The sequence below is a fragment of the Aphidius gifuensis genome, linkage group LG4 (genome assembly GCF_014905175.1).
Source record: "Aphidius gifuensis isolate YNYX2018 linkage group LG4, ASM1490517v1, whole genome shotgun sequence".
Classification (NCBI taxonomy): domain Eukaryota; kingdom Metazoa; phylum Arthropoda; class Insecta; order Hymenoptera; family Braconidae; genus Aphidius; species Aphidius gifuensis.
In genome coordinates this window covers 11524060-11543020 of record NC_057791.1, presented here as the reverse complement: position 1 = coordinate 11543020, position 18961 = coordinate 11524060, and the positions used below count along the sequence as shown (strand labels likewise).

The 18961-nt window shown below is 31.3% G+C and overlaps 2 protein-coding genes across 2 annotated transcripts; one reads left to right on the top strand and one right to left on the bottom strand.

Annotated features, from left to right (window-relative positions):
- Nucleotides 1–12786: 12786 nt before the first annotated feature.
- Nucleotides 12787–13709, top strand: LOC122855057 (UPF0389 protein CG9231). Its single transcript, XM_044156179.1, has 3 exons — nt 12787–13093; nt 13149–13242; nt 13311–13709. The coding sequence occupies exons 1-3, from the start codon at nt 12961–12963 to the stop codon at nt 13534–13536; spliced, it is 453 nt and encodes a 150-aa protein (XP_044012114.1). The 5' UTR covers nt 12787–12960; the 3' UTR covers nt 13537–13709.
- LOC122855058 (protein MIX23) lies at nt 13624–14647 on the bottom strand. Its single transcript, XM_044156180.1, has 2 exons — nt 14345–14647; nt 13624–14186 (listed from the first exon to the last, which is right to left on the bottom strand). The coding sequence occupies exons 1-2, from the start codon at nt 14390–14392 to the stop codon at nt 13797–13799; spliced, it is 438 nt and encodes a 145-aa protein (XP_044012115.1). The 5' UTR covers nt 14393–14647; the 3' UTR covers nt 13624–13796.
- Between the last annotated feature and the right edge of the window lie 4314 nt (nt 14648–18961).

Here is an 18961-nt window from a genome sequence, read left to right as displayed (position 1 = left end):
CGTACAAATTCAGGAATTTATAATTACGGGAATATGATGTAAAAAATATTAAATTATCACGGAATTATTTCATTGCGCATTGAATATTTTACGGTGTATTCACGAGTTGTTTTATATTCTATGTAGGGTATATAAATTATTTGTGAATGTATCATCAAATATTCCGGTATGACACCGTAGATATAGAACGTTTACCAAGAAATTTATAAATACGAAAAAATACTCTAAAAAAGTTAGCAAAACATTGACGAATTTTTAAGTTACCGATTTATATTTACAGGGGACCCCGTACTTTTACGGCTTCTTTTATTTTTTTATGACAACAAACAAATTTTGAAGGCTTTTAAAAATTAAGAATTTATTTTTACGGGGCACCCCGTACTTATAAAAAACATATAACGTCAACAAAGGTATAATTACAAAATACCCCGTAGTTTTATCTAAAAGAAGAACAAAAAAAAAATTTATTTACACGACAGTCATAATTGACACGATGCAAATAATTTTAATTAGTAACAAACATGTAATTTTATTTAAAAAATAAATAAAAAATATCCAAGAAAAAGCAGTAGCTAAGGAAAAGATGTAGCTAAGGAATTAATGTGACTGAGGAATTATTTCCTTGAAACATAATTCTTTGGCAACCTCAATTCCTTAGCCACATTAATTCTTTAGCTACTGCTTTTCCTTGGACATTTGTATTTTTAAAAAATAAATTTACATGTATTTTATTTATAAAATAAATAAAAAATGTCCAAGAAAAAGCAGTAGCTAAGGAAAAGATGTAGCTAAGGAATTGAGGTTGCCAAAGAATTATGTTTCAAGGAAATAATTCCTTAGTCACATTAATTCCTTAGCTACATCTTTTCCTTAGCTACTGCTTTTCCTTGGACATTTTTTATTTATTTTATAAATAAAATACATGTAAATTTGATTTTTAAGAATTCAAATAATCCAAGAAAGCATTAACTAAAAAGAATTAATGGCAGAATTGAGGTTGCGGAAATGTTTCAAGTAATTGCCCCTTTACAAACTAAAATTTATGCTAAAAATTTATTATTTAAAAATACAAATGTCCAAGAAAAAGCAGTAGCTAAGGAAAAGATGTAACTAAGGAATTAAGGTTGCCAAAAAATTATGTTTCAAGGAAATAATTCCTTAGTCACATTAATTCCTTAGCTACATCTTTTCCTTAGCTACTGCTTTTCCTTGGACATTTTTCATTTATTTTATAAATAAAATACATGTAAATTTATTTTTTAAAAATACAAATGTCCAAGAAAAAGCAGTAGCTAAGTTATTGAGGTTGCCAAAGAATTATGTTTCAAGGAAATAGTTCATTAGTCACATTAATTCCTTAGCTACATCTTTTCCTTGGCTACTGCTTTTTCTTGGACATTTTTATTTATTTTATTTAAATTACATACATGATATTTATGAAATAAATATTTTATTTCATATATGTATCACTTTAATTCTCTTCACATTCATTCTTGTCTCGATTTATTCATTTCAATGGTCGGGACAGTAAAAAACAAAAAAAAAAAAAAAAACAGGGAAACAATTATATATTATATATATTATATATATTAGACCGTTTCAAAAAAAAAAAAAATTCTTTTTTTTTCTCTCCCACCCCCTAAAATCTTAGTATTTAACAAGACAAACCATCTACTATTTTCAATTTTTTTTTTTTTTTTTTTTTCAATGTCGCTCATCGACTTTGAATATTTTCCATTTAAAATACATGTAAGCAGAATGTTCATTTTATACTTTTGTTTATAACTTTATCAATTTTTGAGCTAAAGACTTGGTAATACGACCATTCGAAAGCTTAAAAAAAAAGCTTTGAAATACATATTGAAAAAAAATTTGATCAACTGTTTCGTGGCTAGAGAACTTTATAAACGTTTATTTCTAAAAAAACGATAATTTATTTATTCGAAGACCTCTGGGCATTTATATAAAATTAAAAATTCGGCATATAAAATATAGTGTCTGAAGCTTTTTGATTAAGCTTTTTAAATAATCATCTTGAATTGAAATTTATTGATTATTATAAAAGTTATGATTTTTTGAAACACTGAAAAAAAAACAATGTTATTTGTGCAATTTTTTTATAAACGAATGAATGCTGTTTTCGGTTAGATGTTTCAAAAAATCATAACTTTCGAAATAATCAATATATTTCAATTCAAGATGATTATTTAAAAAGCTTGATCAAAAAGCTTTAGACACTATATTTTATATGCCGAATTTTTAATTTTATATGAGGTCTTCAAATAAATAAATTATCGTTTTTAGAAATAAACGTTTATAAAGTTCTTCAGAAAAGTTGATCAAATTTTTAATATGTTTTAAAAGCTTTTCGAATTCAGATGCTCAAACCGACAAATTATAAACAAAAAAGTATAAAATAAACAGCACATGTATTTTAAATGGAAAATATTCAAAGTCGATGAGCGACATTGAAAAAAAAAATTGAAAAGGATTGTTTGTCTTGTTGAATACTAAGATTTGGGAGAGTTTTTTGAAACGGTCTAATATATATATAAGTTCTGTCAAAACAAATCATCCCGTTAAATGTAAAAAACTTCTTTTTTTAATAACTGAAATGTATTTTTATTTTAACGGTGTACCCCGTAAAAATTTCATATTTCGTAGGAATCGATAAAAGTTGAATTTATTTGTACTTGACATCATATTATTTTTTTACAGACCACTCCGTAAAAGTAGAAAGTTCTTCCTGAAAAAATAAAAGCGAGCACATTTTTTTAATCGGTGTACCCCGTAAAAATTATTGCGTTTCGTACGTATTTATAAAATCCGAATTTCAATATTCGTGCGTAAACTTATCTTTGTAACCCACGAAAGAAAACAAACTATCTCGTACAAATTACGGTGTTGTCGTCTTGGCCCAGTTTTGATTGGCTACCCCGTAATTATAAAAAAATTTTAACTTAAAAATAACAAAAAAATTCTCTCAGTGATATATATATCTAAAGATATGAAGAGACAGTTTTTACCCGTGTAGGAATTACGAAGACTCACAAGACGGCCAAGTTTTCTCCCAACGATAGCATTCAATGCTGGGCAGCTGATTGTGCGCCATTCATGAGCTATACACTGAAAAAAAAAACATTCTCCGGAGAAGAAATTTTGTTCTTGAAAAAAAAAGCATTTGAAATATGAAAGAAAAGTTTTGGTTTAAACAAAAAAGTTCTTCTTTCAAAAAAAAAAAATTTCTTAAGGGAGAACGGCCCCCATTGAAGGAAATTATAAACTTCTTTTTTTATTGTGTTTTTAGATAGTTAAAATTATGATGAATCTATTAAAACAAATTTCTACGTTCCTTACAGACTTAGTTTAAGAGTTATAATGTTTATAAAAAAAAAAATTTAACATGGGCTCTTATGGAGTAATGAAAAAATGACCCTCCAAAACAGTAGTTATTGCAAAAAAAAGTATAGACCGGAATTATTTTGTATAGTGTTTTTTTGTGAATATAAGTAAATGAAATTATTTAGAACAGATTGACAGTTTTAGTTTTGTCAGTTACTATCTTATTGTTTATAAAAAATAGCAATGAAAAAAAAAAAAACGCTAATTTTATCATTTTTTTTTTCTTGTCAACAAAAATATGGCAACTACGCATTGGATTCGTGTTATAAATTTGATGGTATATTATCGACTGCGTCTCTAGACGCGTGTCTTTTTTGATCAAGCGTTGCCAAATCTCTCTTGTTGTGTAGGTGTGAATTTTTTTTCAATTGTGTGGGTAAAAAAAATCAAAAGTTTTCACGTCACCGACTGGTTTTGGTACAGGCAAAAAATAGAGTTCAGGGACAAAACTTTTGGTTGATATGATACGTACCGTTCTCCCTTGAATTGTACAAACGTTATCTTGGATCATGACTGAATGTTCATAATGTAAAAAAAAAAATTTCTTGGGTTATGAAAAGCTATATCTTGGTTCATGAACAAATGTTCCTCTTTGTAGAAGTACGCTTCTTGGATTATGGCAAATATGTTATGGTTCAAGACCATGCGTTCCTCTTTCAAGAACTTCGCTTCTTGGATTATGGAAGAAATGTCAGTCCAAGACTACGTGTTCCCCCTTTCTAGAACTACGCTTGTTGGATTATGAAACAAATGTTATCATTCAAGACTAAAGTGTTAAGGCGTGTGGCCACTAGCATAGTTTTTCGAACAAGTTCTATGCCATAGTCTATTTATTACCAGAAACAACTGACTTTTTCAGTGATAACTGGGAATAATCTAGATGTTTCTGGTAATAAATGGACTATGGCATAGAACTTGTTCAAAAAACTATGCTAGTGGCCACACGCCTTTACAGTTCAAATCAATATATTTTCATGAACCAAATCTATATACGGCTTAATTCAAGACAAATTTGTTATTGGTCAAGAAAATTTTTTTTTCATTAATGAAGTATTTTTCTTGAATAATTAAAAAATTTGAAAAAACAAAAAAATTATAAAAAAATATCTTTTCAACGTAATTAATCTGAAGTGTGTTTTGACTTGAGATTTTTTTTTTTTTTTTTTGCTTGCCTAAACCGAGTATTCGAACTCATGCCCCTAAAAATCTAACCGATACTAAACCTATGCCTTAACCCACGTAGCTACGAGCGCGATATGAACGAGCGAAGTTTTTTATTCTACTTCAAGAAACGAGGTCTTTTATTCTAAAAAAATAATTGTCAAAACCAAAGTTAAAAAATAAATTGCTTACTTTTTCTTTGTTGCAAATAAATTTAAAAATAAATAAAATATACACGGAAAATTTTTTGGGGAAAAAAAATATTAATTATATTAATCAGGTAATTTAATCACGTCACAGGTATTATTAAAACTATGAAGCTTTTTTTTCTTTGTTATTCAAAATATAAGTATATTCTATATAATGATTAGATTACCGGGATAATATCATTAATATTTTTTTTCCCCAAAAAATTTTCCGTGTATATTTTATTTATTTTTAATTTATTTGCAACAAAGAAAAAGTAAGCAATTTTTTTATTTGACTTTAGTTTTGACAATTATTTTTTTAGAATGAAAGACCTCGTTTCTTTAAGTAGAATAAAAAACTTCGCTCATTCATATTGCGCTCGGTAATACGTGAGTTATCGGTGTAATTCGAATACTGGTTAAGCAAAAAACTCTTTTTTAGTCTTGAATGATAACATTTGTTTCATAATCCAAGAAGCGTAGTTCTAGAAAGGGGGAACATTTGTTCATGAACCAAGATATAGTTTTTCATAACCCAAGAATTTTTTTTTTTTACATTATGAACATTCAGTCATGATCCAAGATAACGTTTATACAATTTAAGAAATTTTTTTTTTTGAAAAAAGAACTTTTTTGTTTAAACCAAAACTTTTCTTTCATATTTCAAATGCTTTTTTTTTTTCAAGAACAAAATTCCTATTTTCAAAAAGCTTTTTTTTTCGCAAAAGGAATTTTTTTTTTCAGTGTAAGGCTTGGCTGATTCACGGTTGGTTTTTTTTTTGCTTACCAAGGCTTGTGCCGACCATTCGTTGAAGAAGAACTGGCCAGCTCTTTTCAAGCCATTGATCAGCCAAATCTTAGTAAACGATTTGGTGACTGAGACTGGAAACAAATGATTAAGCCAAGGCGTGGCCCATTAAGGGCTAGCCGGCTATTGATTCATTCATCGGCCGAGCCTCGGTTAATTATTGGGGGGGGGGGGGGGCAGGACTTGGAATATACAATTAAGCAAAGAGTTGGCATATTAAAGACTGCAGCCAACCTGTGACTTGCTATTTGTCGGTCGAGTGTCGATTGTTTTTTGGGTCACCAAGACTGATTGAGAGCCATTGTTATGTAGTTGATATTGAAAGTTTTTTGTTCAATAATTGTATAAAATTGTATATAATTATTATATACTGTACATATAACAGTTACTTATTTTTTTTTTACATAACAAAAATTTCAAAAAAAAAAAAAAAGATCTGGTAACGTTTGTTGGGGCATGTGGCTCGCGTTACCGTTGAAAATGAAAAATTTTCAATACACCAGCTAGGGCCGTGTTAAATTTTATTTATTCCAATGATTTTGAACAGTAACAATATAATATAAGTCAATTTTTTTCGATCTTTGAAATAAAAATGCGCGTCTATCGTTTGTATTTTTATGAATATACAAACGCGCGAGCATACACGTTTACGAGAGAGGGGGTAACGATCAAGCATATATAGCTTTAACGGCGACTTGCAATTTGTTGTTAAATTAATAACTCAGTAAATAATTAATAAAAATACGTGAAAATTTGGATAAAACTTCTTGATATACTGCTACACAATATTGTCGCTGACAAGTTACTCAATTTTGAAATTTCTTCGACTCTTTTATTGTTTGAAATTAGGCAAATTGAATTTTTCCGTGGACATGAATCAATAAATAAAAAAAAATAAACAATATGAATAAATAGATTTTTTAATAATGCTGTTGGCATCGCTAGATTATTATAAAGCTACTGTCAAATTTTCAAGTTGATTTATTTATTTTTAAGAAAGTTATCACAAGTTATATATTGAAAAAAAAGTATTTTTTTCAAAAAAAATAATTTTGTTTTTAATTTTTAACTCGTTAACTAATAATCATAACAAAAAATTTATTTGAAGGAAAATATGTATTTTTTAATTCTACAAATGATGGTATTTTTTTTTTTTCAATTTTTCATGTTTGATTTTTCACCCAGAGCAACGTCGTGTTTTCTTGGGCTTCGAGCGTGCGGCCGGTTATTGCATCCGGACCCTCAATTATGAAAATACATTCCGGGGTATATGAAACAAATAAAATTTATATATTGGTCAAAGTGTCGGTTAATTATTGGATTGCCATGATTATAATGTATATTTAAGTAAAACATTTTTTCGTCATCTTCAATTGTTGCTGCTATGGTTAAGTAAGTAAGACTCTAGTGTTTCAACTAAAAGATACCGTGTTCAAGTCCTGGTGATGTCAAGTATTTATGGTGTACTTTTTCGGTCAATAATAATCGAATAAATCATTACAAATATATAAATAATAAAAATGAATTTTAAGTATTTTTTTCGAATAAATTTTTCTCCTGATGGTATATCTAAATATATTATGATATATCTAAATATACTATGATATCTAAATATATTATGATACATCTAAATATATTATGATATATCTGAATATATTGTGATATATCCAAATATATGATGATATTTGATATTAAAAGATAGCGCCATAATCGATATATTTAGTTATCTCTCGATATGTTTTGATATCAAGATATCCTGAGATCTCTTGATATATTATTATATCTAAGAAGATCTTTCCATTTTTTTTCCGGGGGTTAGTTTGTTGACTATAGCATACTATAGTAAAACGGTCTGGAATGCGCCATATTGCCTCACAGATAAGCTTTTACACAATAAATGTGTGCGTGAGCGACCAAACCCCGCCCATAGGTCAGATCCCTATACATCAAATATTTTGTCCCCTTCCGCCCCTAATTTTTAGAATTTAAATAAAATATGATAGAGTTGAATGAGGATGCTGAGGTTTGGTAATGATTTGGTAATGATCCAACATCGATATTACGGTCATTGCATTTTTGCTAAATTGACCAGATTTCTTACGTTCAGTTGGTAAAACTTGACAATTATTTTTTTTCTCTTTCGTCGACGACGTCTTTGTTTTTCGTGTTTATATATTGGCTGCACTGCAGTATGTTATTATTTGTTTTTATTCACGACATAACCTCCAAGGCTCCAAACTACTTTGACAGCATAAATGAATAGTTTACTTTACAAAAAGATGTGATATCTCAACAAAAAACGAAAACAAGAATTTTTTTACAAAAAAAATGTTAAGTATTCGAAATTGTCACTAATTATGAGCATAGTAATTAAGATGTGATACCGGCCAGAAAGACAAGAAGGAAATATACCCAGGTAGGAGTTCTCGGGCTTGAACAACTGTGTCAGGCTTGTGCGAGGGTCGTGTATCGAGCCTGGGGAGCACAGGCTTGACACAAGCTTGTGCCCATTGTTTTCTCCGGCCTTACACGAGCCTCGTTAACACAGGCTTGACACAAGACTGTCCCCGTTGTCTTTAACCGGCCTCACACAGGCCTTAATAATTCAAGCCGGTGTCAAGCCTGTGTTTTTTGTTTTCCCCGGCCTCACACGAGCCTCGTTAACACAGGCTTGACACAAGACTGTCCCCGTTGTCTTTAACCGGCCTCACACAAGCCTCAATAATTTAAGCCGGTGTCAAGCCTGTGTTTTTTGTTTTCCCCGGCCTCACACGAGCCTCGTTAACACAGGCTTGACACAAGACTGTCCCCGTTGTCTTTAACCGGCCTCACACAGGCCTCAATAATTCAAGCCAGTGTCAAGCCTGTGTTTTTTGTTTTCCCCGGCCTCACACGAGCCTTGTTAACACAGGCTTGACACAAGACTGTCCCCGTTGTTTTCAACCGGCCTCACACAGGCCTCAATAGTCCAAGCCGGTGTCAAGCCTGTTTTTTTTGTTTTCCCCGGCCTCACACGAGCCTTGTGTCAAGCCCGTTTTACCAAGCCTCACACGGGACTTGACTTGTGCATATATTCAATTAAAAAAAAAAAATTAATTAATTAGATCTATAAATTGTAAATAGACATTTTAAATAAAAATTATTAGGTTTTGACTATCGTGCCAGGCTTTTACAAGGACTGTGTATTGACTCTCGAAAAAATTCATTCATATAAAAAATTTTGACTGACTCTTTCATGAATCCCCCGTGGTCGACTTGATAGAGCATTGGAGTTTCACGTGAGAGACCTAGGATCGATCCCCCGTTACGCCGTTTATTTTCGTTCATATAATCATCGATAATTCAAATTGTATCGCGTAAAAAATAATAATGTCAAATTAATAAATTAATAATAATTGTTTATTTTATATTTTTTTATAATTTTTTTTGCAAGCCGGTGTCAAGCCTGGGAACACAAGACTGTGTCAAGCCTGGGAACACAAGACTGTGTCAAGCCTGGGAACACAAGCCTGTGCTAAGCCTGATACACTAGTCCGACACCAGTAAATACATCGTGAACATTCCAGACTTGACACAGGCTTGTGTCACAGGCCTGACACAGGCCCGAGAGCCGGGTAATCAGGCTTGTCCCAGGCTTGTGCCCGTCGTCACTTCCTACCTGGGTATTTTTGACGCATGTAGTTAAGTCTCAACAATTGAAAAAAAAAAATTTTTAATTTGACCCCACCTGATGTAAAATATATGTCTTGAATACTGAAATCTATTTGGGAAAAACCAGGTGGGGTCAAGTTTAAAAATTTTTTTTTCAATAGTTGCGACTTAATTACACGCATCAAAAATATATTTCCTTCTTGTCTTTCTCGTATCACATCTTAATTAATATACTTACAATTAGTGACAATTTCGAATACTTGACACTTTTTTTGTAAAAAAAACTTTGTTATTTTTTTTTGTTGAGATTGTGAATAAAAATAATTGTGGAAAATGGCTTAGTAGTTACACCAAATGAAATGAGTTGTTTACTGAATCATTTACTTAGCCTCTTACCACAATTATTGCATTTTATTTTGGTGAATAGAGCTAAAGAATAAATTGAAATTACTACCTGATTTATTTAGACATTTATTTATTCAATAAATAAATTACATGTATTCGATTTATAGAAAGTTATTCAAAAACTAAAATGGAAACACTTAATATGATTAATCCGGATCATGAATGAGTAAGGAAAACCGTATCCGGCTTACCTTAGCCAAACCCAACCGAATCGGGATGTTAACTTTAGAGAAAAATCAAACTCCGATTGATGTCCGGCATCCCAGATCCGATTCAGATCAAAGCATAGTGGTAATTCTTCAGGATGTCACACAGAAGACCCCAGTTCAAGTCCAGGTAGAATCAAATAAGTATTGTTCAATCATTATTTCTTTAAACAATTTTTAATTTTTTGTTCAATAAAAGTTGTGGTTAAATAATTAGCCATTTATCGCAGCCGATATTCAATTAACGTAACGCTCCATGACTGCCCGAGGGAAATTTAGTTAAGGTTCTGATCAGAACCGGATCAGGGAACCTGATTTCAAATCAGAACCGGATCAGGAATCCTGTTCAGGAACGGATCAGAATGTAACGCTCTTTTTTAGGATGGCGACACCATTCAAATTTATTTAAAATTTATAGACATAACCTCAAAATATGTTGTCAAAATACATACATCAATGTTGTTATTGTTGTTGTTGTTTTTTTTTTTTTATAGTTACATCATTTATAACATCAAAAATTTTTTATTTACAATTTAAGGGTATGTATAATAATAATAACAACAACAACAATAATAATAATAATAATAATAATAATAATCGTAGAAAAACTGTACGCCTAAAATTTCTGCCTTATCGACGGTATTTTTTGGGTGATAAATTATACGGCGGATGAATCAGGATTTTCACATTTTGGATTTTGTAGAGAACCGTTTAATTAAAAACCATTATTTACATAGTTGTATTAACGTTGCATGCACACAAGCGGTCAATAATCTGATTATATTATTTTCACTTTTGACTATTGTTTATTCTTAAGATTGAAAACTTTAACGACTCAGGGTGACAGATGATTTTCAGTGTCGTATGACTATGAAACTGGTGTAACAATACAATAGGCCTAAGGTACAATTATACGATGCTTAAAAAGTTCCATAGCATTTTTATAGAATAGTTTATTCGGATTAACTTTTTTTGATTGTGCACAAAAATAACAGCTTCCTATTTTCGAAAATTGGTGTAGAAATAGAATATTAATTTTATTGAAACAATATTTGCGGACACATAACTATTTGGTTGTTAAGTGCAAATTCAGAATTCTATTTTATTATCGTTTATAAAGTGGCATTTAATTCTTTATCAATATTTATTAAAATGATAAAAAGTTGTAGAATAGAATTCGCTTTTATCACCAACTCGTATTAAGAGAATCAAAAGTTTAGTGTGATATCATATATTTTCCAAATATATGAACAAAAAAAAATTATACTTTTATTTAATAATATTTTTAGTAAATATTATCAACTCACATGAAACATAATTTTTTTTTAGTAGAATTCAGTAAACGGCAAAAAAATGTTTATCATTTTCAATATAATGCAAACAACAATATTCGAAATCTCTAAATTCGTCATAATCTAATTTATGAATGATATTTATAAACGTTAATTAATAATTTCTATTTTTAAGAGTTCGGCCCAACTTAAGAAAAGTTCATTTACGAAGCTTACACTTCAGAATTTGGAAAGATCCGCTAGTCGGCTAAGGGCTCAAACTCACGACAAGCAACATTTCGCTTGTAAACATGGCCGACGTAATTCTGAGCGATCCGCGATGCGCAAATCCGTGAGATAAGTCACGGAGGCACTGTGTTTATATGCAGTGTAAATAGTCAGCTGTCAGTAGTGCTACAAAAATAAAAACCAAATAATTATAAAAACATTTGGGCATGACACCACATTACACAAAAAAATATATAAACAAAACCTTGAGCAAAAGTGTTCAATTTAAAAAGGATTTAAAAAATACTCCAAAATTTAATCAAAACATCAATATTGAGATTTTAATAAGGTTATATTCATTTATTTTTTGAACCGTGACAATAGCACAGCTCATACTGAAATCACGGATTCGCGCATGCCCAGTAGGTCCGTAGGAACAGCGGCCATGTTTACAAGCGAAATGTTGCTTGTCGTGAGTTTGAGCCCTGAGTTTGAGCCCTAAAACATTACGGCGGCAACTTGTTCTAGCTCACAATAGATGGAATCGCAATACTATGTCAGCAGTCCAATTCACAGGGCATTACAATTTAGGGCTTTTTTCCTCTACTGGCGGCGCTTGTAGAGCTTTTGTATGTGAAATCTATATAAAAAAAATTTGACAAGCGCCATCACCGGCAAAAAAAAGCCCTAAATTGTAAAAAATTTGCCTTGTGAATTGGACTGCAGAAAGACTTTTTCATTTACGGTGTTTTCTGATTCCCGAGGATTGAGACATGGCGCTGCAGGCCGCAAGCCTGTAAAGTGGGTATAAGCAGAGTGAAGCCATAGATGATTTTTATCTCGGAAGTGACGGAACCCTCTTATACCCACTCAATACGGTGAGCTCGGAATTGACGAAAACCTCTTATACTCGCTCCATACGGCGAGCACAAAATGTCGGACTAATGGGACCTCGGTGGCTTCACTCTGCTTATACCCACTCTAATGATACATGGCGTATGATAATGGAGATGTATCATACTGTATGATACAGTGTATGATACTGCTGTATGATACACCGGTATCATACCTACCCAACACTGATTCAGAGGATGTTCTCATTAGGCCCTCTCCCCTAATGAGAACAATTTTGCCCCGTGAATACTGGGGTGCATTCCTTTAATAAAAAATTTTTTTTCGTTTTGCGATTTCACCCTGTAATACCGGCCAAAATTTTATAGGAAAAAGCTGTTTCTTGTAGTGGCAGTACTGGCACATGACATTATTTTTGTTATTTTTTTTGGCTTCCAATTATTAGATGGATAACTGTTCAATGTTTATATCAAACTGAAATAAATAGAAAATTGACTTGTTGTGATTGTTTGTTATTGTCACATAGGTCGTACCACACATTATCGTAAACTGTAAAGCCTGGAATATTGCATAGAGAAATTTATCACTTTTGTCGTTGTTTCTGTTTCTAGTTTTTAGTCGGTATGACAGGGCGAAATTGCAAAACGAAAAAAAATTTTTTATTAAAGGAATGCACCCCGGGTGCGGATGTGTATGTGTGTTGCCACTGGCACGATTTACGTGCATACCCAGCTTCCGTATCTTTATGTAGACCTTCATAAGTGATTGATATTAAAGTATTAGGAATCATGTTATCCATGAGCAAGTTTTTCAGTGCTGTTTTAAAAAAGAATTCTAGAAATTTCGGTGGAGGAAAAGTTCTAAGAAATGTTAAACCACCAACGAAAAAGTCATCGAATTCTTCAAATGACTCACTTATAAGTATGTTTATTGAATCTTTTGTTGATCCTTTATTAATTTTTTTTTCAATTTCTAGATGCCCATCTACATAATCCCAATAGTCTGGAAAAACGTATTCTCGTTTGGTTCAAAAAATATCCAAGTATCGACCAAGTACCTGTGGAAGTACCGTAAGATGCAAAACTTAAAAACGCCAAATTCCTATGATTCAACCTGAATTTTTTTCTTTAATTATTAGAATTGATATCGTTCAATCAGCAACAAGTAAATTTCGTATACGCATTGCAAATGTTATGATGGTAATGACAATAATTGGCTGTATCTACACTGTATTGACAGGAAAAAAAGAAAAAGCTGAAAAATTAGCTGAAGCCGGAGTTAATGATGCTGTTAATAATTATCGCAATCAAATAATTGATGAATATAAGGAACAAAAAACCGCAGAAAAAACAGCTAGTAAATAAATCTGCTTCTTATTCTAGCAGTTATAGAAATAGTTTAAATCAAAGAAATTTTTTGTGTTAAGAAAAAATAAACAATCTACTTCTGTATTGAATGTGAAAAAATTTTAATATGTATTTATGTTTTTCTCACGTTGCAAAGATAATATCAAAAAGTAGAGGCAGTTTCAATTGATTATTTGATAGCATTTTTTTTTTCGTTTTTAAATTGCAATCAGTAACAACAGTCACCATTGTTTAAATCAAGACTTGAATTTTTCTCTTCATAAATCGTTTATATTTGGATTTTTATAAAAAGAACGACATTTATCATTGTAAATTTTACATGTTCGAATTTTTAAAACATTTTCAATATCCAATTCTGATTCCAACCTTCTTAGCGTATTTTGAACTCTTCGCATATTATTTTGTAAAACTACATTATCTGGATCTGTGGCACATTGTTTTTTAAGTTGCTCAATTTCTCCACGTGCAACATCACGACAAAATTTTATTGAGGTTTCTCGTTTGTTATGGATATTTTTTATTTGTTGATGTAATTCTTTGCATGTTGTTGATGGATCGATTGTTTTTTTAAACGATTCTGTTGGAATTATTGAATTTAATGCATAGGTTATCTGATCATCTATTTTACGCATTTTCTGTAATGAATCCTGGAACAAAAATAGTTTGAAAAGAGATAAAATTGACTTTAAACGGTTGAAGTGTACTTTATTAATTCATATGATTTATATAATCAATATTAAATGATAAATTGTAAAAACTGTTGAAAAAGAAGACAATAATCGATATTTGTAGAGTAAGAAATTACTTGAAATTCCAAAAAGTCACCGCAATCCATGCTCAAAGATGTCGCCATTTTTCTTTAATAATTTAATGTAAATTCCAGTAAAAAGAATCAGTTAATTACTGTAAAACTAATAAGATAAGTCTAGAGTACACTCTGTACGTTGTACCAAGGTCTGTAGATTAATAGACGGCTGGGATAAGGTCGTCGCATGACTCAGTGCGCATGCGCGGTCAGCCATGTTTGATGCTATTCCCCACTCCTAATGTTCACCACACAATGTAAACAAACAGTGTATGGCATGTCAAAAAAATTTCAACATCAAAATTTAATCATTTTATTTGTGAATAATATGTTAAAAATCAATTTAAAATCAGATATAAATATATTAATGTATTTTTTTTTTTAGAACATGATGTTAATTAGACTTCATGTGAATCACTAAAGCAGTTGTCAACAACAAACTTAGGTGAATCTTTTTCCAGACCATTGCTTGATGTAATCATAGATAAATATACCACTGACAACAAAAAGAGTTTATTCAAGTTACTAAAGTCTAATAATACCAAATGTTTACCAAGTGATGAGCAGCAGATTGAATTGCCACTAGTAAACTCGGATAAGGATCATTTAGTATCAATTCTTGCTGATGAATTACAAGCAGAAATAATAAAAAAATATAATGAAGGAGTTATTAAATTTAATTTCATGCTTCAAAATCAACATTGTCTTTATCACCACGAAATTTCGAGTTTAAACTAGGAAGTAGAAAGCTTGAAAAAAATAAATATTAGTTTAGACTGCAAATTACGAGTAGAATAAGAAAAAAGGATACTGTCAGAAAGACAACGAGAAAAAATTAAAAACAAGTTTAACAAGCTTCTTAATGTATTCGGAAAATTGTCCATTTTTAAAAAACCTTTTAATTGAGTTATTTTATTCACTTATTTATAGTATGCGACAGGCAAAAGCCTACTAAAGCCAGAAAAATATATTTTGTTGTCAGATAAAAAATTGTATTCGACTATTTTATTTTTATATTGAAAAAGAAAAAATTATATTATTCGAGTAACTTTTGTTTCACTTTTTTACAACTATTTATATTAAACTGTCTGATAACTTTGTCAATTTTTCAGAATATTTAATTAATTATTAATTGAAAAAAATTAAGTGTTAACTTCTTGTTGTATACTGTTTCTGTAATAGACCAGATGTAAGCTATAAAGATGGTTTAAATAATGCGCGCCTAAAAGTCGGCCATGTTTGATGCTTGTGCGACGACCTTATCCCAGCCGTCTATTAATCTACAGACCTTGCGTTGTACGACTTGAAAGGTGATGTCCAGCACCCGTATTCACAGGGCATTACAATTTAGGGCTTTTTTCCTCCACTGGCGGCGCTTGTGAGCCTTTGTATGTGAATTCTATATAAAAAAAATTTAACAAGCGCCATCAGTGGCAAAAAGAAGCCCTAAATTGTATAAAATTTGCCCTGTGAATACGGGTGCCGCAGTCCAATTCACAGGGCATTACTATTTAGGGCTTTTTTTCACCACTCACGGCGCTTGTGAAGCTTTTGTATGTAAAATCTATATAAAAAAAATTTTTACAAGCGCCATCAGCGGCAAAAAAAAGCCCTAATTTGTAAAAAATTTGCTCTGTGAATTGGACTGCAGTTTGTCGAGTTTGTAACCCAAGGATCCGTTCAGCACCCGTATTCAGAGGATGTTCTCATTAGGGCTTTTTTTTTCCGATGGCGGCGCTTGTGAACTTTTTATATAGATTTTACATAGAAAAGCTTCACAAGCGCCACCATCGGAAAAAAACGCCCTAATGAGAACATCCTCTGAATACGGGTGCAGAAACTCTCGGCTAATTTAAGCGGTGTCTACTGTCTCCACCAAGAAGACTAGAGACCGTTTCTAGTCTTCTTGGTCTCCACGCTATAAGCCAGTGTTGGGTAGGTAAGCTACCATGTAAGATACTGTGTCTTACATCATTAATTTCATACATCGAGGTATCTTACACTGCGTTCCCAGCGCTTCCTATGATTTTTTAGTGGAACCTTCATGCCGCAATTTTTTTTTTTTATTCGATAAATCCATGTAATTCATTTTATGGGTGCATTCCTTTAATAAAAAATTTTTTTTCGTTTTGCAATTTCGCTCTCTAATACCGACTAAAAACTAGAAACAGAAACAACAACAAAAGTGATAAAATTCTCTATGCAATATTCCAGGCTTTACAGTTTACGATAGTGTGTAGTACGAGCTACGTGACAATAACAAATAATCACAACAAGTCAATTTTCTATTTATTTCAGTTTGATATAAACATTGAACGGTTATCCATCTAATAATTCGAAGCCAAAAAAAATAATGTCATGTGTCAGTACTGCCACTACAAGAAACAGCTTTTTCCTATAAAATTTTGGCCGGTATTACAGGGTGAAATCGCAAAACGAAAAAAAATTTTTTATTAAAGGAATGGGGTGCATTGAATTAATAAAAATCCCAAGGAAAAATAGCAGCTAAGGAAAAGATAAAGCTAACGAATTACAGTTTTCAAAGAAATTATGTTTTGAGCAACATTAATCCCTTAACTACATGTTTTCCTTAGAAATTTTTATTTATTTAATAAATAAAGTACATGTAATTTTATTTTTAGGAAATATAAATGTCTGAGGAAAAGCAGTAGCTAAGGACAAGATGTAGCTAAGGAATTAATAATGCCAAAAAATTTAATTTTTAAGCAACATTATTTCCTCGAAACATAAATCTTTGGCAACATTAATTTCTTAGCTACCTTTTTTCCTTAGCTACTGCTTTTCCTTGGACATTTTTATCTTTTAAAAATAAATGTACATGTATATTATTTATTTAATGAATAAAAATGCCCAAAGAAAAGATGTAGCTCAGAAATCAATGTTGCCAAACAATTATGTTTGAAGGAATTAATGTTGCTTGAAACAGAATTTTTTTGGTAACCTTAATTCCTTAGCTCCATCTTTTCCTTTGCTACTGCGTTCACTTGGAGATTTTTATTTATTTCATAAATAAAATTACATGTATATTCTTTATTCAATAAATAAATATGATATCTTATATATTTATTTAACCAATAAAATACATGTACCAACATAGCATGACAGCTAATTGTCGAGTCGACAGTCGGTAAGAATGTTCAAAAATGGCGTCATAGGTATCTTACAGTTTCTTACAGTATGTTACGGTATCTTACTGTAAGTGTAAGAAACCTCAAAATCCGACCATTTACCCATCACTGCTATAAGCGGTGTCCCCACGCTATAGAAATGCTTGCAAGATCTTTCATCACTACATAATTACTAGCATTTTGGTAGAAATAAGCCTTTAAAAGCCTTGCAAGACTATCGCAGCCAATGAGACATGTTCCATTTTTTCGTGCAAGATCTTGCTGCAAGAACTTGCATGAGATTTCTATAGATTTCTATGAGAACGCTATGGAAATCTCATGTAAGTTCTTGAACGAAAAAATGGAACATGTTCCATTCAGTGATGGGTAAATCGACGATTTTCGGGTACGTATCATGCGTATGATACTACATGAAGTGTATGATAGTTGAAAGTGCCCTCTTTTTTTATAAAATAAACTAAATGATTTCTTAAACTCTCACTCACACCACACCAGGGGTGCGTTCTTAAATAAAGAGTTACGGGGAAGAGTTAGGCAGAGTTAAGTTAACACCAGACTATGGGGGCGTTCCAAAAATCACTCGGAAACCCGGACCGGCGCAGTAGATGAAAAAATATAGTGATAAAATAAACTTAAAAGTAACTAGAGGTTACTGTAGATATTGTAAGCAACAAAAACAGCCATATTGCATATGCCATTTACTTTTGTTACTTATTACAGTTGTGAAAAGTATTTTTATAATTATTATTAATAATTCAACAATAATAATTTATTGTTTTGTGCCTATAAAAATACATGAACAAAAAATCATGTCTACCACAACAAAATATCAAAAATTTTCTATAATCACAATCTTGACATTCCGGGTTTCCGAATAATTTTTGGAACGTCCCCTATAACACCGGTCGTTCTTAAATGAACGAGGTAGAGTCAGTGGGTTGAGACGTATACACGTGTCTTTAAGGGCTCAAACTTACGACACGCAAAAAGTTTGCGTTTTTACATGGCTGCTATAATTCTGAACATGGCTGCCGGAGTTTTAAACATGGCGCCTCTGTGATCCAAGCTTTGAACACTAGATACACTACACACTCATTACACACAACTACATTTTTCAGTGATATTTTGGTAATATATAGTAATTTCTAGGGATTTAAACGAGCGTGTGAATTTACCCGCTCGACATCAGTGTTGGGCTTTTTTGGTTTTTTGGAATATTATACGCATTTCGTATAATACGCGTATTATACGGATACAACCGGATAAAACGGATAAAACGTATAATATGGCGGTGCTGCATATAAACATGTAATTTATTCAAAAAAAATTAATATGTATATATTTTTTTTCATTTATTTAATAAAATACATGTATTTATTTATTAAATAAATAAAAATACCAAGAACAAGCAGTAGCTAAGGACTTAATGTAGCCAAAAAAATTATGTGGTAGGCAACATTAATTCCTT

Coding starts and splice junctions, on each gene's coding strand:
- LOC122855057 (XM_044156179.1), top strand. CDS start 12,961: ATGTTATCCATGAGCAAGTTTTTCAGTGCTGTTTTAAAAAAGAATTCT. Junction 13,094..13,148: donor TTCAAATGACTCACTTATAA/GTATGTTTATTG, acceptor TTCAATTTCTAG/ATGCCCATCTACATAATCCC. Junction 13,243..13,310: donor CAAGTACCTGTGGAAGTACC/GTAAGATGCAAA, acceptor TTTAATTATTAG/AATTGATATCGTTCAATCAG.
- LOC122855058 (XM_044156180.1), bottom strand. CDS start 14,392: ATGGCGACATCTTTGAGCATGGATTGCGGTGACTTTTTGGAATTTCAA. Junction 14,187..14,344: donor GTGACTTTTTGGAATTTCAA/GTAATTTCTTAC, acceptor TTTTTGTTCCAG/GATTCATTACAGAAAATGCG.